Below are 25,496 nucleotides of genomic sequence, written 5' to 3' on the forward strand. Positions count from 1 at the left end.
GATTTTCTAGTTATTCGTGACTCAGGCTAGGAAGGTTATCTATTTCTAAGAACTTGTCCATTTCTTCTAGGTTATTGAATTTGGTGGCATATAGTCCTTCATAGTATTCTTGTATGATCTTTTGTATTTCTGTGGTATCCATCATAACTTCTCTTTCATTTCTGATTTTGTTTATTTGTGATTTGTGTCTTTTCTCTTTTTTTTCTTAATGAGTCTAGCCAAGGGGTTGCCAATTTTATTAATCTTTTTAAAGAACCAACTCTTTTTTTGCTTTAATTTTTTCTATTGTCTTTTTGTTCTCTATTTCTTTGATTCTGCTCTAATTTTTATTATTTCCTTTCTTCTGCTGACTTTGGGCTTCATTTGTTCTTCTTTATCTAGTTATTTAAGATGTAATGTTAGGTTGTTTATCTGGGATCTTTCTTGTTTCTTGAGATAGGCCTGTAATGATATAAATCTCCCTTTTATTACTGCTTTCACAGTATCCCAATAATTTTGATATGTGGCATTTTCATTCTCATTTGTTTCTGTGTATCTTTTGACCTCTCCTTTTATTTCTTCTTTGATTCAGTCCTTCTTTAGTAGCATGTTTAATCTCCACATATTTGTGTTTTTTCCCACTTTCTTTTTGCAGTTGATCTGCAATTTCAAAACATTGTGTTCAGAGAATATGCTTGGTATGATTTCCATCTTAAATTTTGTGTGCCAACATATGGTCTATCCTTCAGAATGTTCCATGTCACTATAAAAGACTGACAGTCAGGTATTCTGGGATGAAAGGCTCTGTAAATGTCAATTATGTCTATTTGGTCTAATATGTCATTTAATGCTGATATTTCTTTATTGATTTTCTATTTAGATGATCTATCCATAGCTGCCAATGGGGTATTTAGGTCCCCTAGTATAATTGTTTTTGTCAGTTTCTCCCGTTAGTTTCGTTAGTAGTTGCTTTATATATTTTGGTGCTCCCTGATTTAGCACATATATATTGGTAAGTGTTATGTCTTCTTGTTTTATTGTCCCCTTTATCATTATGAAAATGTCCAGTTTCGTCTCTTGTTACCTATTTTATCTTGAAGTGTATTTTGTTGGATATAAGTATGACTACACCCACTTTTCTCTGGATGCAATTTGCTTGGATTATCACTTTCCACTCTTTCACTTTGAGTCCATATTTGTCCTTGCAGCTGAGATGTGTTTCTTGAAAGCAGCATATGGTTGGATTTTGTTTTTTGATTCAATCTGCTACTCTGTGCCTTTTTATTGGCGAGTTCAGTCCATTAACATTTAGGGTGATTATTGATATATGAGGATTTCCTACAGGCATTTTATCTTTTGTTTTCTGGTAGGTCGGTGTCTCCATTGTTTATTTGCCTTTGTGTTTCTGTCTGTTATTTTAGTTTGGTGGCATTCTATGATTTTTTCCTCTTTTTTATGTTATTTGCCTCGGTTATGGACTTCTTTGAGTGGTTATCATTAAGTTTATGTAAAAGAAAGTTTCATATATATAGTAGTCCTTTTTCTTCGGCATGCATCTTACCTTCATTCCTCTTTGCAAAGTCAAAGCTTTAGTTTCTCCCTTTTTATGTTTTTGTTGTTACAAATTATCCCTGTTTATGCTTTGAGTTCATTTCTGAATTGCAGTAACAAATTGTCTTCTTCTTCTCTTTTTCTTTTTATGTTTTTATCTCCTTTACCCTTTATGTTATGTTTAAGTGTATAGTGCCCTATTCTGTATATGGGTTGCTATTTCCTGCTTCTGACTGTCTGTTAGTCATCTTACTCATTGTTTCATATCCTTTTATCTTTTTATTTCAGGTAGAATACCCTCTTCAATATTTCCTGTAATGCAGGCCTTGTGGTAGAAAATTCACTCAGCTTCTGTATATCTGGAAAGGTCTTTATTACTCCTCATCTAAAGTATAACTTTGCTGGATATATTATTTTTGGCTGATAATTTCTCTCTTTCAATAGTTTGAATATTTAATTCCACTCCCTCCTAGCTTGTAAAGTTTTGGCTGAAAAATCTGATGATAATCTAATGGGTGATCCTTTGTAGGTTACTCTTTTTTTCCCTGGCTGCCTTGAGAATTCTTTCTCTGTCATTAAGTTTTGACAGCTTCAATATAATGTGCCTTAGAGATAGCCTTTTAGGATTGAGATTATTAGGTGTTCTGCTCGCTTCTTGGATTCAAGGACCCAATACTTTCCACAGATTTGGGAAGTTCTTGTCAACTATTTCTTTGAATAGGCTTTCTGTGCCCTTTTCCCTTTCTTCTCCTTCTGGTATGTCCATTATTCTTATATTGCTCTTTCTGATGGAGTCAGATAGTTCTTGTAGAGTCCTTTTATTTCTTTTAGCTCTCAAGTCTCTTTCTTCTTCCATCTGTGTCATTTCCATATTTCTGTCTTCGACATCATTAATTCTTTCCTCCATCTGGTCAGCTCTATTTCTTAAGCTTACTATTTCATTCTTCATCTTTTTTATTGAGTTCTTCAGCTCCAGAATTTCTATTTGGTTCTTTTTAAAATTATCAATCTCTTCGGCAAAGTATTTATTTTGTTCATTGATTTTATTTCTGGGTTCATTAAACTGCCTATTCAAGTTTTCTCATCTCATTGAGTTTTTTTCACAACTGCAATCTTGAGTGCTCTGTCATTTAAGTCATATATTTCCATGTCTTTAAGTTTATTTTCTGGCAACTTTTCATTTTCTTTCTGAGCTGCCTTGTTATCTTGGTTATTCATGATGATTGATGAATTATTTCTCTTCCTAGGCATCTACAGAAATGAATTCTACAGCAGGTTGATATGAAGACGTCTTTATTTTGTTTTTCAGAAGGTAGTGCTAGAGCTTTCTAATTTTTCTTGCTCTGCTCCAGTTCCTGGGACGGTGGGCATCTCCTGTGTGACCAAATTGCCTTAGTCTCAGGGTACCACCCCTGTGGGAGAATGAGGTGGGCAATGGGGTTCTGAGGCACTGAAATACCAGTGGTGCTCCTGCAGCCAGCAGAGCTGTTTGCCTTAGCAGCCCTGAGTGCCTGCACTGGAAACAGCCCCAAAAGGTGGGGGTGGAGTGAGCTGGGAGAGGCTGCTGGTGTGTTTGTGTCTTTGTTCTTTTCTGAGTACTGGTGAATGCCAGATCACAGCTGCCTCACCCCTATACTCCATCCTCATCACTGGGATTAGCTGCAGTGTGCATCTGCCACTCAGGGATTGTCTCTCCAATTCTGCTCTTTAACCTACTCACTGTTACAGTTTCTTCTGGGGCTGCTGCTAGCCCTGGGAGGGTGCCGGAGGCAAGCTCTGGGAGGGTGGGGGAAGGCAACCAGGCTCTGTGACTTGGTTTCCTGCCTGGCAGTGAGAGCTGCTAGACTATAGCTATCACACTTCCATATTCGGTCTTTGCCCTGAGGTTTCTGATCCAATCACTAGGTTCAGCCATATTACATGCTGATCAATTAGGCAGGAAAGAGCATCTTTTCATATATTTATTTGCCATCTGTATATCTTCTTTGGTGAGGTATCTGTTAAGGTCTTTAGCTCATTTTTTAATCAGGTTGTTTGTTTTCTGCTTGTTGAATTTTAAGGGTTCGTTGTATATTTTGGATAACATACCTTTATCAGATGTGTCTTTAGAAAATATTTTCTTTTTTCATTCTCCTTACATTGTCTTTCACAGAGCAGACATTTTTAATGCAGTCAGATTATCAATTATTTCTTTCATGGATTCTGCCTTTTGTGTTGTATCTAAGAGGTCACCTTCACATCCAGGGTCGTCTAGGTTTTGTCCTATTATCTTCTAGGAATTTTATTGTTACACGTTTTACAGTTATGTCTATGATCTATTTTGAGTTAGTTTTTTTGAAAAGTATAGGGTCTGTGTTCACATTTAGTTAGTTAGTTAGTTAGTTAGTTTTGTAAGGGGATATTCAGTTGTTTCAACATCATTTTAAAAAGACTGTCTTACTCCATCGTATTGCCTTTGCTCCTTTGTCAAAGATCAGTTGACTTTATTTATGTGTTTCTGTTTCTGGACTCTATTGTGTTGTATTGATCTGTGTACAAGATCTGACACTTAAGTTTGCGAACTTGTTGCAACAATGTTGCTAACCTTTTTTAATATCAGAGGGATTATTCATTATGAATTTGTACCAACTGGACAAACAGGTAACCAAGTTTACTATATGGATGTGCTGAAAAGGCTGCATGAAAAAATTAGATGACCTGAACTTTTCACCAACAATTCATGGCTCTTGCATCATGACAATGCACCAGCTCACAGGGCACTGTCTGTGAAGGAGTTTTTAGCCAGCAAACAAATAACTGTATTGGGACACCTTCCCTACTCACCTGACTTGGCCCCCAATGACCTCTTTTTTTATCCGAAGATAAAGGAAATATTGAAATGAAGACATTTTGATGACATTCAGGACATCAAGGGTAATACAACGACAGCTCAGATGGCCATTCCAGAAAAAGAGTTCCAAAATTGCTTTGAAGGGTGGACTAGGTGCTGGCGTGAGTGCATAGCTTCCCAAGGGGAGTACTTCAAAGGTGACCATAGTGATATTCAGTAATGAAGTATGTAGCAGTTTTTCTAGGAAGAGTTCGTGAACTTAATTGTGATGCCTCATATGTATTCTTTTGATGATACCTCACTGTCTTTATACATTATAGTAAGTCTTTAAATCAGGTAGTATCAGTCCTCCAACTTTGTTTTTCCACTTTTAATATTGTGTTGGCTATTTAGTTTCATACATGCTTAGAACTGGTAGGGAAAAGCTATACTTGGTTTGATTTATAACTAATGTGATAGGACACAAAATAATATCTTAGATACTTATAGAGTTTATGTAGCTTGTCCAATGTCCGACCCCCACTCCCCACCCTCAGGAAAATTTTGAATCATTGTATTTTAGACTCTGGGAATAAAAAAGTTAAAATATCAAAAGGATAATTTGAGTAGCAATGGATAGCACAAATGGAAAACATGTATCCAAGGGCTCTTCAGATGAGAAAAATCACGATTGATTTCCTCAAAGACAAATTATACAGATATGATAGATAGATGATAGATTCATACATAGATATTAAAAAGACAATAACATTTTTAAAATATGTTGAACAATATGCCAATCATTGTGTCTTACATTATTTCTAGTCATTGAAATCACTCAGCGAGTTATACAATATTATTTTCCTTTACACATAAGTCTCAGAGATGTGAAGTGATTTGTCCAAGACTATGAAAAACTGAAAGCCAAAGCCCACATTCTTTCCATTATTTCATGTATCATACTTTTTGTGTTTTATCAAATGAAGAATAATTTTTACTGAATTTTTGTGTTTTTGTTTAATAGCTCACTATATATGTCCAGCCAGAACAAAAGCACACAGCTGAATATGCTGCAAACATAACTAAAATTGTGTTTGATTATTTTGAAGAATACTTTGCTATGAATTATGCTCTTCCTAAATTAGGTGAGAATAATTTTTTATTTTCTTATTTTAAATATTGCCTTTGCTTTCACCTAAGTTAACCCACTATCTCCAGCTTTATCATCCTTGGTTAATACTCATCTCTAAGTCTTTTTATTGTATGCCTGCAATATGTGTCTAATATTTACTAGATGTTGAAAGATTCATTCTGGATTCTTCCGAGAATAATGTCTATATTCGTATTTGATAAATATATAGTCTTTTATTTCCAAATAAAGATTGTATGTGCACAAAATTGCAGATGTTGATAATGATGCAGCCAGAAATAGAAACCCAGATCAGTTGATTTCAAAACCAGTACCTACCCCAAGAGCTTAGTTGCCTCCTTACCATCAATGAGTTTGGATATAATAGGAATAAATGATTCTGTCAGAGTCCCATGTGCCTCCAGTCTTTCTATTGTTGTACAAGACTATCCAGATTCTCCAGCAGTTAAAATGAAACGCTGGTGCTCCTAACATATTTATTTTCCTGATATGGGGGGGGGTATTTTTAAAATTAAAAATAGGGCTATAATCAAAATGGTATGGATATGACACTTCTATCAATAACAGAAATGCTTTATTAGTATGCTTGAGTGGTATAAGCAAAGACTTTAAATGGAACACCCACATCGATAACTGTAGTGATGAAATGAAAGCAACAGAAAACCAACCAACCAACAATCGACTTCTCTATTTCTATTTCTGCCCTTATTTTGATAAATTCTCAATGTGAAGCAACTGGAATGTGAAATTCTCTACATGAAATGGGTGTGGCTCTAAGCAAGCTTGTAGATGCCCCATTTTCTCTTCAATGGCAGCAGCTCCAATTTTTTTTTTTTTTTTTGATTGCTTAACAACTATTAGAGACAGGAAGAGAAACAACTTTTCATCAAAATCAGAATAATTTTTAATTAAATATTAACCACATCAAATTAAAAGTATTTTTTCTCTTTATCTTACTTGTACCACCCATGATACCTGGGAAGTGGAAATCTCACAAATTGATTTCTGTATTCTCCTCGCTTTCTTTCTGCCTCCCTACTACTACTACTAGTAGTAGTACTACTACTACTACGACTACTGGTACCACCACCACCACTACTTCTACTACTACTACAACTAGTACTCCTGCAACAACTAATACTACTATTATAACAACTACAACCACCACTACTACTACTTCTACTACAACTACTACTGCTAAAACTACTACTATAGCTACTACTACTACTACAACTACTTCTCTTCCTCATTGTCCTCTTCCTCTTCCTCCACCTCCTCCTCCTCCTTCTTTTTATTTATCATATTTCTATATGTATTTCAAGCCTTTGAGAATTAACTCCTTCTTAAACTTTCCTTAGAAATGACTTCTGCATTTATTTTACCCCCCAAAATTAAGTGCACTGGAATCAATCATGTCAGCAGTCAGCAGAGAAACTAGGTTACAAAAAATTCCTTTTTTTTTAAGACTAGATGCAAATTACGCTCTATAGCATTATGGAAAAAGGTAGCCCTGATGGGAAATACTTCTCTACCTTTTAAGAGGTTTTCTTGTGACAAATAATCAAACCTATGAAGATAACACAAAAAGGAAACTACTGCTATAACCTTGACCTCCATTTAAGATACATCCACTTTCACTTTTTTTATAAACTTTAAAAATCTTCATTTTAACCAGAAAGAAAGGGCCTTTTCTTGTATATTAAATGAAAATTTACTTTATTTTAACTTATGTGCCTCATTTAAATTCTATGTAATAATAAAGAAATTATATTCTTATTATAGTTCATTAACTGGAGAAGCTGTATTCTGTCCAGTAATCAAGCTGAATATTTTCTGTTTTGAAATTTAACATAGAACTGATCAGGACTGTCTCTTCCTGTCAGAGAATATGCCTAAGATTATAGGCCCCAGCAAAAATAATGGAATAGAAAGTCATGAAAGAATCCAGCATTTTAGACCTGAAAGGAAATTTAGAGAAAATATAGTCAATTTCATGTTGATCTAACTAATTTAACACATACAAGTGGGTGGTAAGCTACTCACTTAGCAGGGAATCAGGTTGACCTCAAATGGTATAGAATTAGAGAAAAAGTAGAATTTATATTCTCTAATACTCTGTAACATTGGATAGAAATATATTTCTGTGCTCTTGAAAGCTCTGTGCTTCTAAGTGCTCATTTGAAAACTTCATTCTCTTAATTCCTGATAGCTTATCTCCAAAACATATGTTCTGTGTTCTAAGTGAAAATTATTTTTTAAAAATCTTTTAAAAATGAAGTATAGAGAGGAACAAAAGACATAAACTTATAGAGGACTTGAAAAGAACATTGCCATTAGTAAAAGTGTGTCATTAGTAAAATTGCCATTAAAAAATAAAAGACACATTGATATCTGGAGCTAACAGGAAAAGGTCCATGGAAATTTTGAGTGCATTAAAACTAAAAAGTTTGCGCAAATAGATTATTGTTTTTCCCTCTAAGTAATTATTTTTAGACTTTTTAAAAAACATTCATCCAAAGAACTTAATTTGGTAAGAAATGTTATGAACAAATGGAAAGAATGTATTTCTCACCGGACTCTTTCTTTTTCCATAGATAAAATCGCTATTCCAGACTTTGGCACTGGGGCTATGGAGAACTGGGGACTCATCACGTACAGAGAAACGAACTTGCTTTATGACCCCCAGGAATCAGCCTCATCAAATCAGCAGAGGGTGGCCAGTGTGGTTGCCCATGAACTTGTGCATCAGGTACAAAATTTTAGCATTAGATTAGCTCATTTTAAAAAGTGGCTTAGGACATAGGAATAACTGAAATAGATTCTAATTTAGCAAATAAGAAGGTAGCCAACTCAGAAAATCCTGCTTGAAAGTCTATCTTAGTGCTAATAAACATTTTTACCACAAAGAAACTTTTAAGATACATTGTTTTGCCTTTACTAGACACACAGAAAGTCTTCCTATAACTTTAAATATTCCCAGTAACTCCTAAATAAAGACAAGAAACTAAGGAGAATTTAAGATTATTTTAAAACCATGAAAAATAAAGCAAGAAATAAATGCTAAGTAGAATGCCTGCCACTTCTATGTCAAGTGACAAAATTTGCATGAACAAATGAACATATTGAAATTTTTTAGGCCTCACTAACTAACTATCACTTTATTGCTTATAATTTCAGTGGTTTGGAAATACTGTGACCATGGAATGGTGGGAAGACTTGTGGCTAAATGAAGGATTTGCTTCCTTTTTTGAGTTCCTGGGAGTAAACCATGCAGAAAAAGAATGGAAAATGGCGAGTATTAAATACATAAGCTCCAAATCTTATGCAAAGCAAATTAAAGCCTTTGGACTATGACCTTGAATTTGAGGCCAAGTAAAGTGGTGAACTGGGAATTTCATGTGAGAATGAGGTGGATCTAGCTGGCTCCACTGACCTGTACCTTGCTTCCAGTCTATGGCCAGGCCCTATAGGGTAACTGACCACTAGGATCTGACGATATCCTTGATAGAATCACTCAAGAACATGTGTCAAGGGAGGAAAAAAGAAAAAAGTTTGCTTAGACAATGCCAACTCTGTATTCAAGAAAGTATCTGTGGCACTAACCCTTTGAAAAATGCCTAAACCTAATTTTGTAAATAATTTAGCTTACACGGGTTGCTGAAATAGTGTGGTAAAGAGATGAGAGCATAAACTTAGATTCAAGTTCAAATTCTGGATGAATCATTTCTGAGATGCTTTACAGGGAATGTGACCTTGAGCAAGTTACAGATCCTCTCTGAGTCAGTTCTCTCTCCTCTATGAAACAAGAACATCGTTTTCTATCTTGTAAACTTCAAATCTCCCTAATGTACATGTAATTATTATTATACCATGTGTCCCCGAGGAGCCTGGAACAGGAGTTTCTATGAACGCTACAGGTATTTTTTTCCAAAAAGCTAGATATGCTTTTATTTATATTTACATAGTGTTCTTATCTGTTTATAAACACGAAAATATAAGTGTGTAGATGTGTGAAAGAAGAGAATTAACAGGACTGTGTACTGTATAGACTACTGCCCTCTACTGGACAGAATAAAAAGACAATGTTAAAAGCTTGAAGCCCTTGCAGTTTCTACAACCTACTTTAAAAAATGAAAAAGTTAATTTTAAACAATTGTTTATTTACATATTTAATCTACATCAGGGTTTTTAACCATGGAACTATTGACATTTGGGGCTAGATAATTCTTTGTTGTGGCATGTTGTACTGAGTATTGTAGAATATTTAGCAGCATCCTGGGCCTGTCTACTAGATGACAGTAACCCTCCCATTTCAGTTGTGAAATCAAAAATGTCTCCCCATATTTCCAGATATTCTCTTGTGGGACAAAATTTCCCCTAGTTGGGAACTACTTCTCTTTGCTGAAAATGGTTGATTTCATAATTTATTGAAATTAAGTTACATAAATGAAAAAAAATTGTGCCTTTTATTTTCTATAAAGTAACATGATGCCCTTCTTATATCAAGATATTATAAGACATTATAGCATTCTAATATTGTTACATTATATGTAATATATAATATTTTAACGTTACAAATTCAGTGTTTCAAAAACACCAATTAAATTCCAGAAGAATTTAGTATGCAGTTCTTAAATGAAACTTAATCACATGATTTAATTCATTCATTCTTCATTCATTCATTCATGCTTCACTCAGTGAACACTATAAAAAATCCAAAACTGAATACAAAATTTTACTAAATTGGGGAATTCCCAATTTAGGGTCTTGTAGGTGGAGGGGACAGATAAATAAAGATGCTTTCTAAGTGAGCTTGGCAAGTATCACAATAGTGGACCCTCATTTCACAGGTGAAAATCTGATGCCCAGGGAGGTAATATAAATTTCCATTGTCACACAGACAATTGATAGCACAGCTAAGACTAGAGTCAAATTTCCTGACACTGAGAACAGGATCCTATCCACTTATCTAAATGTTTTAGAGGGACAGAAATTAAAGTCGAAGTCAAAACTACCTTGATTGGCAGTTATCACTTGACAACAGTACCTTGTTTATTATAAAAGGAAATCACAACACTGGAAAAAGTAAACTAATATTTTGAATTAAGTAAGACCAACAAAGACCTTTTTATTAATAGAGATTTACCAGAGTTAGACTTTAGAATCTAATTGATTAAGACTCAAAATAGCAATAGCCGCTGTGTTAAGTTTTCACTCTCTGCCAGGTACTATGCTTACTGCTTACCATGCATTCGCTCATTGAATTCGCGGCATGTTTCTAAAAAGCAGATGTCATCATTACCCTTATTTAACAAGTGAGGGAATGTGTTTAAACTTACATGTCGAGAAAATGGAAAAACTGAGCTTTGAACCAAGGAAGTCTGACTGTAGGGTTAGACCACTCAATCACTCTATTTTGCTGGGAAAACCTAGGGCTGGAATGAGAAGATGATTATTAATTAGAACTAGAGCAAAAGTTAATGTTTTCTTCAATTAATTATGAATCATCCAAATTCCAATGATTAGTTGACCAAAAAAGTTCCAAAAAACAAAACAAAGCAAAACCCTGAACATGAATTTTTGGCAAAGGAACATGCTTCCTCACTTAATTTTCAGAACAAATCTGTGAAGTAATGATCATCATTCCCATTGCACAGATAAGGAAATAGGGCCTGAAATTTTTGGCATATGTCTGAAAGTCATACAGAAGTAGCAGAAACAGAAGTCAAAGATAGTTATGTTTTCTTGACCTGTAATATAGAGGCAACATCAAAGGAGTTATAAATAGGAGAAGGAAATAGAATCAGTATAGATCAACTAGTATAAAATATGATTAATTTTAACACCTAATGCTTGTTTTAAGTGATTTGAGTCACTTATATTTATTTTCCCCAAATTTGTATTATAGACATGATATTTTGAAATATGAACCAGTATAAAGGAAGTGATATATTTCTTTGGTTAATTCTGTCATTTCAGCGGGACCACATGTTGCTTGAAGATGTGCTTCCTGTACAAGAGGATGATAGTTTGATGTCTTCACACCCAATTGTTGTTACTGTGACAACTCCTGCTGAAATAACATCTGTTTTTGATGGAATATCATATAGCAAGGTGGGGAAGATAACGCATTGCTTCACACATCTTCCTGTTTAGTGGCTTTTGTTTTAGTAAATGTCTAAAAATGGTAAGATGGTTAGACAATGCTAATGGACTTTGGGAAATGGTGTAGAACTTGTTCTGAGAGCTGAATATTCAATAGCTTATACTCTTCAGGGGAAATGACCAGTGCTGATCATTGTCTCAGGATTTTGAATCATATTTTTAAAAATTTCTGTTTCTACTTTTGTTTATAACACCTCTTATTTTGATAATCGAACATTTAAACTTTAAGCGTCAAATTTTAAATGGTTTTATTTGATTTTTTTTTTAAAGACAGTAAATCTTTTTGTGTCCATGTGGTCAACGAGAAATGCCATATATGTATGAGGACCCCTTGTCTAGTAGAATCCTTCAGAGCTTCTAATAAGTATTTGAATCCAACTCAGTTTAAAGGAATTACTTTTTTTTTTTTTTTAAGATTTTATTGGGGAACGGGAACAGAACTTTATTGGGGAACAGTGTGTACTACTTCCAGGCCTTTTTTCTAAGTCAAGTTGTTGTCCTTTCAATCTTAGTTGTGGAGGGTGCCGTTCAGCTTCAAGTTGTTGTCCTTTCAGTCTTAGTTGTGGAGGGCACAGCTCAGCTCCAGGTCCAGTTGCCGTTTTCTAGTTGCAGGGGGCACAGCCCACCATCCCTTGTGGGAGTCAAGCCGGCAACCTTGTGGTTGAGAGGACGCACTCCAACCAACTGAGCTATCCGGCAGCTCAGCTCAAGGTGCCATCCGGGAGCTCAGTGGCAACTCAGCTCAAGGTGCTGTGTTCAATCTTAGTTGCAGGGGGCAGAGCCCACCATCCCTTGCGGGACTCGAGGAGTTGAACCGGCAACCTTGTGGTTGAGAGCCCACTGGCCCATGTGCGAATCAAACCGGCAGCCTTCGGAGTCAGGAGCATGGAGCTCTAACTGCCTGAGCCACTGGGCCGGCCCCTAAAGGAATTACTTTTATTCATTTTTAGATAATATTTAAAGATGACTTTGTTAGTTAGCATGTTGTAAATGAAGCATTTTATCCATTATAATTTTATGAAGTTACTGAAAATCTATAGTGCCCGAAGTTCTATGTTACCCATTTTCTCCTACACCTCCTATAGCTTCTCCTCTAAACATATTCATACCTGTATGTGACATAATTTTGTCATTTTCTACCTCAGCCTCTCAGAGTTTACCCACTATGTTAAGCTGCTCAAACGTCACTTCAAACTAATAACTAATATATTTGTTATTCTGGGTGATATGTAAAGTTTTATGTAAGACAAAATGTTATAATTGTGAAAGTGAATACTAGATAAAATTGGCTTGAGTGAAAAAAATACTTCTGTATATTAATATTTGAAATTTATAGCATCATATTTTTTTTGTCTTTTCCTCTCATATTATTCCCATGCAATTTTTCCAGGCTTCTTTTATTTATTTTTCTTTCACATTGTCAATGATTCTTTTTAATCTTTCTATTAAAATGAAACTTTTTAATCCAGAGTATATTTTAGTAACTCACAGAGAGTTTATATTTATTGAATCAGTTTGTTTGTTTTTTTCCTGAATCCTGGATGCTCCATGGAGGTAAGATATTAGGGTAGAAATACATAAATGTTTCTAATCTTTCCACGAGTCACAAAAAGAATTTATAGTACTTAAAAATATATAGTAAAAATTACTAACTTAAATGTTTTTCTGGTCATTTACTTGAAAATTGATTTAAAATTCTACTAATAAGAAATTTTAGTACTAATCTTATAACATGTAAAAAGAATGTAGAGAGCAGAGGCATTGATCAGATTCTTTAGACTAAAGGAAGCCCAATGAGATGAACCACTTATTTTTACAGAAATATTTCATTTTATTTTTTTCAATTATTTTTTTCAATTACAGTTGACATTGACATAAACCATTTTTGAAGAGGATTTTATGCCTAAATTATATATCTATATTAAAATATTTGACAAGATAATTATCTCAAATATCTACTTCCCTCTGTTAAATTCAACTTTTTTTCAAGTGTTGAATTGTACAAAACAAGTAGCCAAAATTTTATCCTGAAACTACCTTCCTTATTCATAAAAGAACATGATTTTTCAAAAACTTTCCTTGCTTCTCTTTCATTAGGAAAGCCCCATCTGCTGGTTCATTTGTTGAAGTGCAATAATTACTTCAACCTCGAGTCACTGAAATGCTGGCCATTTCATCAACTTCTCTTTTACCTTTAAGTTATTTTAGAAGCATAGATACAGGGGGTGTACCAAGTGGTATTCTTATCCTAAAATTATAGAGCTATAAGCATGTAATTTAGCAGAATTATCTTCAAGAAATCTCACAAATATGATCATGAAATACTACTGTGTTTCTCCGAAAATAAGACCTAGCTGGACAATCAGCTCTACTGCATCTTTTGGAGCAAAAATTAATATAAGACCCGATTTTATTTTACTGGGAATATAATATAATATAATATAATATAATATAATATAATATAATATAATATAATATGGTATAATATGGTATAATATGGTATAGTATAATATAATAGAATAAAATAGAATACTGGGTCTTATATTAATTTTTGCTCCAAAAGGCGCATTAGAGCTGATTGTCCATCCAGGTCTTATTTTTGGGAAAACAAGGTAGTCACAATAGTGGTATTTGTACCTGACATATCCTATGTTAGTTCAATTTGTCATTTTTTTCCACCTAGGGAGCTTCCATTCTGAGAATGCTTGAAGACTGGATGACACCAGAGAAATTTCAAAAAGGATGTCAGGTATGATTTATTATTTTTAATGGTATTAAAAGTAAACTACACGTAAATGTAGCTTATAAATGTTAAGATATGTGATTAAAGACAACTAATTCCCTTTTTACTTTTACTTTCCTTACTCAGAGATAGATAACATAGCAAAACATTAAAAAGTGATTTTATATCTAGTTAAGTGCCTACATTTTAACAGTAATTACCATTTGGCAGAAGTTTCAATGAAGAATTTTAAATAGGTTACTTCATTATTTTTTATAACCTTTACATGTTCACTAATCTGTTGGGGCTGCCATAACAAAATACCACAGACTGGATGGCTTAAACAACAAACACATTTTCTCACAGTTCTGGAGGCTGAGGAGTTGAAAATGAAGGTGCCAACAGATTCAGATTTTAGTCAGGGCTGTCTTCCTGGTTTGTAGGTGGCTGTCTTTTCACTATGTCCTCACATGGCAAGGGGAGAGAGAGAGAGAGAGAGAGAGAGAGAGAGAGAGAGAGAATATCTGGTATCTCTTTTTATAAGGATACTGATCTCACCCTCGTGACCTCATCTAAACCTAAACACCTCCCAAAGGCTTCATCTCCAAATGCCATCACATTGAGGATTAGGGTTTCAATGTATGAATTTCTGGGGAAGACAATTCAGTCCGTAACAACATGATATAAAAATTTAAATCTATCTATTAAAGTCTTCTCTTACAGTTCGTAAAAGACTTTTCTTTATTAGTGAATTTTGAAATGGTTAATATAAACATTCCTATTATGATGGATTCAGTGAATAAAGAAGGCCTGCTTCCTTTTGGAAGCAGAAATGACAATAAACTTTCTAAAGAACTTCTCAAATCCCACTTAAGCTTATTACTCGCAGTAGATCTACCCACTAGATGCTCTGTTTTACTTTTTGTTCTTCTAGCACACTGTAAGCCAATTCTCTCGGGGTCTTATATTATCAAAGTAGGTATGTGTCCCTAACTATCCTGTCTGCAGGTTGGTCCTGTTGCAGCTTAGAGATGACACTGTCTTCCTACTTTTTGCCTTCCTTCTCCATACCTCCTACTCTGACATCCCAGGTAGTTACGCAGAATTGTGCTGATGGCGTGCAACTGATAAAGTAGTACACAAGTCAGAGCAGTACACTTGCCAACCTTCCCAGAGACTGTCAGTGCAACGATCTCCTTGGACAGTGCCTATCCATCATTCCTGAGTCTCTCTACTGCTGTCTTATGTGGCATTTTTCATACTACCCAAAAGGGAAATAGTCCCTTCTACCCAATACTAATTTTCCTGGGTGACTATTAAAGTAAGAGATAAGACCATGATTTAGGAAATATTCAGGGAGTAAGTACATCAGTACCTTTTCCTCCTTTTGTCCATTAACAAAATATTCTGTGTGGACATTAGGGGGAAAGGGAGGAGCTATGTGCTTGTTCGTATGTGTACATTAGAATATCTTGTTTTGCATCAGCTTCAAACTCAAATTTCATCATATCTTCTCTCACTGTAAGTAGCTTTAGTGAGAAACTATATCTTCCATATTTTTGCAGATACTCCAGTGCCTAGTAGAATGTGTTACACGTTAGAAGATCCAAAAAAATGTTTCTTGAATGAATGAGTGAAAAGTCTACAATAAATAATATAGGATATAGAAATAAATATATAATTCCTTTTTAAAAATTGAGTTAAAATTCCATTTGCATAGTTTTCATTCTTCAAACTAATGAATAACACATTCTTGGAATCGTCAAAGCTGACTTCAAATTATATGATTTTACATAGTAACATTTTTAGAGAAGTACCAAAAGAGTCTTTAAAAGTGAATACCTATTCCAATAGTTCAATAATATTCTTGTATTTCCTTTAGCCCAGTATCTGTGGTGTAATTAATTAATAACCCAGTCATGCCTAAAACTAATATTTCTCAAGTTAAAATTGTCTTTCTTCACCCTAACTGTGAATATAGATAGTGTTAGAAGCTGAAGTAGAAAGAGTAGATATTACTCTTTCATACCATTATAGTGCTATGGAATGAATGTGACAAACAAACAAACAAACAAAACAAAAAAAAACCTCACTGAAATATTAACTTTTTCTTTAATTTTCAAACAGTAGCTAATATCTAAAAATAGTACATGATCAATATAGGCTACACTCAATAAGCTCTCAAATCAATTAGAACATTCTTTCACTTAGTTCAAGTGTCCGAACAGAATCCCTTCTTGAATTATCATCATAATCCGTGACATTGTTCAAGCTCTTTCCCTTGTGAATACTAACTTTCTGCCCAAAGTGACTCTTCATTAGCTAACCTGGTGTGGTTACGGGGTTAGCTAATCTGAGGATGGCCAGCTGTCTGTTCTCTTCCGTGCTCATTACCTTTTCCCAAGCCCAATCTCAGACAGCAAAGATACAGAGTGAGGGGAAATAAGAGCAAAACCATCAACTGGAAAATCTTTAAGGCTGTGCTTTTACATAACAAAGCATGACAAATAATAGGCCATTCATAAAATATATGGTCATGAAATAGAAGAGAAATACATTCAAACTTTCTTTTTCCCCTAGCATCAGTAGTATCCCTGATAAAACAGGAATGGCTGAGCTGGAAAACATCCTTTCCCTTCCTGCAATACTAATAATAGAAACATTGTTCCTTTCCTTTTGTGCTCAAACAATACCAACTAATGAGGGACTATTATTGGTTGACCTAGGTCATCATGAAATTTTGACAGAAGTTGTGATTATTCAAGGTGAAGAAGGAAATTTCTTAATCTAGAATATTCAGAAGTACTAATCTAGACAAAATGAAATGAGAACCTTTTAATATACTGTTTATATTAATGTCCATTTATCCTCTAGCTCAGGAGAAGCAAGAAAATGCAATTTAAAAAACAATAACAATATTGATGGAAACCCCACAGAATTCTCTTCAAGATAATCTCAGGCACATCTTTTCACCTCTCTATGAACCAACTTCCTTTGCCCCCCAAAAATGTGAGAGTTATATTAAATAATATTTAAGGTCCCTTCCAGTTCAAGATTGCTCATTTCTAAGCTTAAGACATTGTGAATATATTAATGCTAATAAACTCCTCTAAATTAATTTTAAGAAGCTACTGTTCATTAGAAATTGTCATTAAAAAGTAGCTATAGTTATAATTACTATTCCAAGTAACCAATTATTTTATTAAGAAAGAATGAATGATTTGTGCAAAGTCTAGAATGATACCTGAGATTGACAGAGTATGTGCCTTTCATTTCTTCTCCCTTCCTTTGCCTGCTCTCCAGTGGCAGTGCTGAGTGGTGAACTAATCAAAACAACAGATTTGAAGGCAGCATTCCAAACTGGCCTCAGCCCTCATTCAGGCTTCCTGGAGCAGTCCTGCTAATATTGTTTTATCTCTATATACCTGAAAAGAAGAGGAATTTAGAAGATAATGTGACTTAGGTATAGCACCTCCTGAAAATTATAGCAATTTAGAGTGGAAATGATATGTACAAAGTCAATCACTTGTTATTTTCTTTGAAGCCTCAAAGAATACTTAAGAAGCTTCTATTTCTATCAAAGACTTCCACATTCTAAATGGAACAACTCTAGATAGTAAGAGGAATGATATAGCAGGAGATTTGGAAGGTTTCCTTGGAGAACCACCAGTGGCACCCAATTATGAGATTAGGAGAAGATTGGGATTTTTCTCTACGGATATATTACATTATATCTGAAAATTCATATAGAGAGAGATTTTGTGAACACAATTGTCAAAAGGGGAAAACTTATAGTTAAAAATTTGTATTTTAAAAATATTTGAAGAGTGAAGACATTCTTTAAAGTGAATAATTTCCCCAATTATTATTATTATTATTATTATTATTAATTTCTTTAGAGCAGGAGTCTAAATCTGGCCCACTACTCATTTCTGTAATGTCCACAAACAAAATCATTTCTAAATTTTTAAATGGCTGAAAAATCCTAAAGAAGAAGAATATTTCATGATACATGAAAGTTAATGGAATTCAAATATCAGTGTGAATAAATAAGGATTTATTGGAAAACAGTCATGCTCATTCATTTACATATTATTTATGGCTGTTTTTCTGCCAAGGAGGCAGAGTTGAGTAGTTGTGACAGAAATTATGTGGCCCACAATGCTTAAAATCTTGACTTTATAGCTTTCTATAGAAAAAGTTAGCAGAGCCCTGGCTTAGAGCCACGCTCACTTGTTTTGTTATTGCATATCACCTCAATCATTTGTGTGTGATGGGGTCATCTAGTGTCTAGGATGAGAAAACACCACTATAAATAAAGGTAAAGGATGCAGCCATCAGTGGACAGGTAAAGATCACAGAATTATGGATCCCTCTTCATAGTGGATCAAAAATATTATGGTCTGTTGACTGTTTGCTGAACACCTGACTCCCCTTAAGTATCTTATATTGCTTGTCCAGAAAACACTAAATTCTTTCTCTGTCTTGTTCACAATTCCATTAGACCAAAAAAATAAATAAATCTCAGTAATAAGAAAAAATATTCCTTATGCTTTACAAATAAATTATTATTTGTACAATGTTTTTATTGGTTACAGGATGTTTTGCTTATAGTGTACCATTTGATTTGCATTCTAGATACACTTGCTACATTATACATTAGAGTGAAATATGTCAAGGGGTTTATCTCATGTTGTGGAACTATGAGAAAAGCACATATTGACTCCTAAAATACTTGTTATCTTTCACATACAGATTTACTTGGAAAAATACAAATTTATGAATGCAAAAACTTCAGATTTTTGGAAAGCACTTGAAGAGGTAAGGAAGAATATATTCCCAAATATTTCTTTGTCTGATTAACAAATTATTTATCAGTTATTTCTTTATCTGATCAGTTGTGCTTTTATTTCCCCTTATTTGTTAATTATTCTCCATGTTTTTTAAATCTTAGGCAAGTAACCTACCAGTGACAGAAGTAATGGACACCTGGACCAACCAGATGGGTTATCCTGTACTTAATGTGACAGATATGACACACATCACACAGAAACGCTTTCTGTTGGATTCAAGAGCTAATGCTTCTCAACCACATTCAGTTCTTGGGTAAGGATCTGTAATGCATTTCAAGAGAAAAGCAGAAAATTGATGGAAATACTGGCCATTTGTTTAGATCTTGCTCTTTAGTACGTAACTGATGGGTGACAATATAAAAGCACTGTGTCTGTAGGGAAACAAAGGCATTCAGAAATAGCTCAGTGGTCTCCAGGTTCAAAATGGTGGACTGAGCACATGCATCTAAGTTCTATTCTTCCCAGAAATCATTGAATAAAGGAATAAAGGTGCCAAAAGAAATAAACTCAGGAAAGTAAAGAAAATTAAGGGAAAGGGCTATACGTATCATAGAATTCTAGAAGAGGTAAAGCAGAAGGAGAAATATTGACAAAAAATAAACTGAGGAAGATGCAGCCAAGAAAAAGGGACTTGCAGTAGAAGTGGCAGCTGATCTTCCCTATGCCTAGGCAGGTTCTGGGCTCATTGTCAACATGAAAAGTGGAGGGCAAGAATGAGAAGTGAGGCTGAAAATAAGAGAATTAATTTGAAGTCTAGACTCAGGACATTGTTCTATTCAGACCTCCCTCCCTACTCTCTACTTTTCCTTCATTTACTGCCATCCTTTCCTCTGTGCAGAGCTCTCAGTAGAGGAGAGCTAAGAATTTCCCTTTGGTTGGGATGCCCAGAGCAAAGCTTTCCTCTTACGGCATTTGCTGGATGGATGGGTAAAGCTACCAGCTCCCTTCAGACAGACACAGAGCTTCCAGTCAGACTTCCGGTTCAAAATTATACCTCTTCTCAACAGTAGAGGGATTACATACAAGACACCAAGAATAATCAATTTAGTCCTTCTTTCTTAAATATGAATGGACAATCAAGGATCACAAAACACATGAAAAAAACCTAAAAGCTTTAAGAAAGGGTAAAGTCCCACATGAACAAACAAAACACTTGTCTCTATACAAAACATAATTGAGGAAATAGAAAATAAATGTATGAAATATATTCAGAGATCAAAAAAGCTATTATACCTATTAACTAAGAGCAGAATGTCTTTGAAAGGACAAACTGAGAACACACAAAGATCTCTGGAAGATTAAATTTTTGGTTTTAAAAAATATTAATAGACCAATGAAAAAAAAATTGGGGGAATTCTCTAAAAACATAAGGCAAACACACATAAAACTGGCAAATATGAAAGAAGATAAATATGGAGAGTCTAGCACCCAACTAATAGAAGTCTGGCAAAAAAAGAAAACAGAGAAACTTGAGGGGAAAATGATACCAAAGAAATAATAAAGGACACGTGGGTTCTGCTGAAAAGGCCCCACTGAGTACGCAGTACAAATGGAAAAAACAAAGATCATATCTAGCTATGTTCTCATGAAATTTCAGAAAACGGGGATACATGAGTTAGTATGGCATTAGTCTCTTCCACAGCAATCCTGAATACAAGAAAAAAAAAGGAGCAATCATCTAAAATGTTGAAGCAAAAAATATTTTCAACCTCTCATTCACTATCCAGTGAAACTAAACCAAATGCAAAAACACAGAAAAGACATTTTTAGACATGCAGCCCCAGAAAATGCTTTCCATACAGCACTCCAGGGGTGTTGCAGGAGGGAGAGAAAAATACGAATAAATCAAAAAAAGAGAGGAAGAGATGGGATCCAGGAAACAGTGTATCCAACTTAGGAAAGCCATGAAAGGAAATGCAGGCTGACAGTGATCCAGTGGGCTCACAGCTCTGAGAATAAGAGCAGATGACTGGGGCTAAGGTAGGTGATCTCCAGGAAAGAGTGATTGGGAGGATGGGAAAACTTGAGGACTTGGTGAAGGCCCATCAGTTCGATCAACTCTAAAGAAAATTTGAAAAACTAAAAGGCTATATGCAAAAATTGTGATTAAAAAATATGAAGCAAGTAAAGTGACTTTATGCCGTTGATAAAGAATAAGTAAAAGGAGTCCATTTGACCCTTATGTTAGGATGGCAGGGGGGAATTTTACTTAAGTGACTCAGGGGCTATGAAATCAGACCATAGAGAAGGAAATATATCTCCAACACACTTCTTGGCCAACAATCTGTATATAGAATAATTTCATAAAGGTTATTTATTGGCTTTTAACTTTTATAATCAACCAGTGGATAACAAATACAAAAAAAAAATTGTTATTGTGGCAAAAAGAGAATGCAAATATAAGCAGTCAACATTGTGACAAGAAAAAAATAGCTGACAGAAGAAAGGAGCTAGCAGAGGGAGAACAAGTGGAACAAAGTGTTGGAATACTAATTCTGTCATGTGCTAGAGCTGGCTCTAATCCTAACCCAGGGACATCATCCGGTAGCTTGAAATTGGTCATGATGTGAGTTAATGGAAATCAGCAAATACTCTGTTCCCGTCCCAAAGCCGGTTAATTACCAGCACTCCATAGGATATCCTTCTTTTAGAGTTAGGGGAGCGTAGCAATACTAACATCTATAAACCAAAAATAGCAGTATGAGTATATTATTTAAAGGAATAATTGTGACCTATAGAAAGTCTAACAATAATTTTACTTTATGAAATTTTGACTGTTAAATGGGGAATGGAGAAGAAAGTAGTGTAAGTAACTCAATCACCCTCTCTCATGGACGAGTTAATAAACACTATTTAAAAAAAATAGAGGTATTTAGAGTTACAGAGCTAGACATCAGAAGAACTAAAACCAGTAGCATTTAAAAGGGGGTGCTGGCCTGTGGGAAGGTGGCTTTTCAATAGCAGTTTCTTTAGGTGTTTTTTTTTTTATCTTCTTTCTTTTTTTTTTTTTAATTAAAGTTTATTGGGGTGACGATTGTTAGTAAAATTACATAGATTTCAGGTGTACAATTCTGTATTACATCATCTATAAATCCCATTGTGTGTTCACCAACCAGAGTCAGTTCTCCTTCCATCACCATAGTTTTTGATTAAGGATGCTTTTATTTACTAATTGCACAAATGAAATTCTCCTGAGCATTTCAACAGCAATTACAAACTCAATCAAATCCTCTTGCATATGTCGTTTATGAGAAACTTTTGAACATTACTTAAAATTTTATTAAAATCCATTTATAATTTCAAAATACAAACACCTAAAGACACAGATTTATAAATCTAATTTTTATAAAACTTTCCTATACATTTTTTTGAATTTAACAAATTAAAATTCATAAATAAATTTCTTGGGCATTTTCAACATATTAAGAATCAAAGCTTTAACTATAAAATCAGACTATTCTAGACATTCAAACACAACTACTGAATTAAGATATTCTGAGAAGTTCAGTTAAAATTACAAATTAAATATGTCATTTTCTCAGATTTTTTAACACTTTTCAAATATTGCAAAAGCTGGCAAAACATGTTGACATAGCTGATAGTTTCAAAACTTAGCACGCTTGTATAAGGTCAACTTGTACAAAAGTCTTAATACTACATCTACTTCTGTATAACTAAATGATTATTTTTATATACGTTTCTGGAGTGCTCCCAGAAACTCCCAACGGAAAAGAACAAAATCAGGATCTCAGGATGTCCAGCCCCTGGGTGTACCCATCTGGGGGTACCACCCCAGCCCTGCATTACCCAGCTGAGCACCCTCCTAGACTGGAGCCTGGCTACATGGGAGCAACATCACGTGGCACTGATCCCATGAACATCATTCCAATTTCACCCATGTTAATTTTTATTGTCCCTTCTTCCCACTTAACACAGTTTGGATAGAGAGAATTTTGCATGCACCCCCCACTCAAGGCAGCGTCTAATCTCCACTGCCTGATTTCCAATGAAATCTATGTGTTAATAGTCTCATTGACTTTATTTTATAGTCACATATATAAATCATCACAGATCAATTATTCAGTAGCAATTAGGATAACACGAGGAAGGAGAATTACAGGGTGTGAAGAAGATGTCCCAGAAAGTTTTTCATTTAATAACTATAATCTGTGTTCTTTGTAGTTAGTTACTGTTTTATGTTCTAGCAAATTAGATTGGACAAATTTAATACTGCTGGAGTCTTTAGATATTAAAATTTTAAAGTATTTCTCTCTTACAAAACAAGCTTCCATTTGGAAATCTCACAGTAAATTGTTCTCTCCTGTCCTATGTGTGCACTGGTAGGCTGAGCCTGAGTTAATGGGTTGGCCCATTAACAGTGTGGCAGGGAGGGTTACAGAGGACTTTCTTTCTTGAGGAAGTGATATTTAAGGTGAGTAAACTAGTGTAGAAGTTTGATCATCAGGGATATTCAAAACAGAAACTACAAGACATATGAGGGCTCCGGAGTTAAAAAAAGGTGGTATACGTATAATATGCAATACTCATTGAGCATGTACTAAGTAGCTGGCACTATTTAAAGCACTTTAGGGTGTTTTATTATAACAGATGGGGAAATGGAGGCAGAAAATGATTAAGTAACTTATTCAAGGTTACACAGTAAGCATGTGATGGAGCTTTGATTTGAACACAGGTAGTCTGGCTCCAAGAAACTGCACAGCAGAGGGGCACTAGGAAAAGTGGTGTGAGATGAAGTTGGAGAGGAAGGCAGAGGCCTGGCATGCAGACGATGTTAAAGATTTTGAACAATGGTGTATAAATCCAAGGACTTTAAGGAGAGAATTGGCAGGATCATGCTCATATTTTTCGAAGTCCTCCTCTGGCTGCACTATGAAGAACAGATCAGAGAGGCAGGAGTGGGACAGGGAGACCAGTTAGGACGATGCTATAGAAAGTGACCATGTTAGAGATGATGGAGTGACCAGGCTGCACTAGGAGAGGGTCATGGCTGGAGAGGTGTGGCTGATATTCCCAAGATTAGGCTGAGCTAAAATTTCTAGTTAAAGAATAAACAATGTTCAGGGAATTGAATCAGATGAATTTACAGAAAACAATCTCCTGTTAGAATATAGTTCTATAGTGTTCATAGCCATATTTCTAGAGAAATGAAAGATCTTTATAGACCCACTTTGTGATACACACTCCCTTCAGTAACAGAAGCTGTTTTCTGACTTCCAATTCAGGACTTTGGGAAATAAGTCACACTGACAGCATACTCAGATATTTACAAAAATTCAAATTGACAAAATGCTTTCTGTCCAAGGCCTCAGAGAATGAAAAGCACTGAGAATTATTAAATGAGCTACTTCTAAGATACTGGTTGGCACCTAAACAGGAGAATTATATCAAGAAAGCCAGTGGTACTCACCGTTTACCAGCCACACCTCTTTAATTCTCAGACAGTCAGCTGTCCCAAAATAAAGGACATTCAGAGAAACTGGATATTTTGCTGTAATCCAACTTCTGAAGATTAATAGTTCAAGCCAGAACAAAGGAAAATTTGAGTTCCTAGGCCAAATGAGATCAATTGGGGGGGAGTGTCTGTATATACTTCTTTATCTTTTCTTTATAGTGGCAACCAAGATTATAATGGCGACAACTTTTGTTTTTTACTCTTTCCTTCATTATATAGGAATGAATTGAAACATAGAGGTGACTTATTATCAGGTGATAGATAATTCAGTTATAAAAATCAACATAATAATTTCTGTGATTGTCCTGTTAACTATGAAATGTTTGTTTTATAATTTATAATTACTATTTTATGTTCTAGTAAATTAGATTGGCCATATTTAATACCGCTATTTAATAGCTTTTGGATATTAAAATTAAAAAGAATATTTATCTCGTGAGAAACAAACTTCCATTGCAAAAGCATAACAGTAATTGCTCCCTTTTGTCATATGTACCCACTGATTCATTGAGCCAAAGACATGCCAACACTACTTTTAGACTGAAGGAATTTTTAAAACTGCTCCTTGGTTATGGATTTCTCTCCAAACAAACAAAAAATTGTATTGCCAAATGAACTAAATATATCATCAGTCATAAAAAATCTTTAAATTATATTCATCAAGATTTAGAACATGGAACTATATTAACATTTACAATTTTCTCTAATATTTTCTTTAGTTTCTACCTTCAGATACTATTTTTGTTTTATTTAAATTTATATAGATACATGACTTTTAGTGATCATTTGTCATA

At 34.6% G+C, this 25,496-nt stretch overlaps 1 protein-coding gene across 1 annotated transcript in view; it reads left to right on the forward strand.

Moving 5' to 3' along the window:
* ENPEP (glutamyl aminopeptidase) overlaps positions 1-25,496 on the forward strand; it is a 95,025-nt gene that overhangs the window by 30,889 nt on the left and 38,640 nt on the right. The window contains exons 4-10 of the mRNA XM_074322470.2: positions 5,364-5,484; positions 8,084-8,238; positions 8,667-8,780; positions 11,469-11,603; positions 14,338-14,403; positions 19,132-19,197; positions 19,331-19,482. Coding sequence (XP_074178571.2) covers positions 5,364-5,484; positions 8,084-8,238; positions 8,667-8,780; positions 11,469-11,603; positions 14,338-14,403; positions 19,132-19,197; positions 19,331-19,482 — 809 coding nt within the window. The remainder of the gene's footprint in view (positions 1-5,363; positions 5,485-8,083; positions 8,239-8,666; positions 8,781-11,468; positions 11,604-14,337; positions 14,404-19,131; positions 19,198-19,330; positions 19,483-25,496) is intronic.

This window comes from Rhinolophus sinicus, chromosome 1 (genome assembly GCF_057876585.1).
Source record: "Rhinolophus sinicus isolate RSI-liver-muscle chromosome 1, RSI-T2T, whole genome shotgun sequence".
Lineage (NCBI taxonomy): Eukaryota > Metazoa > Chordata > Mammalia > Chiroptera > Rhinolophidae > Rhinolophus > Rhinolophus sinicus.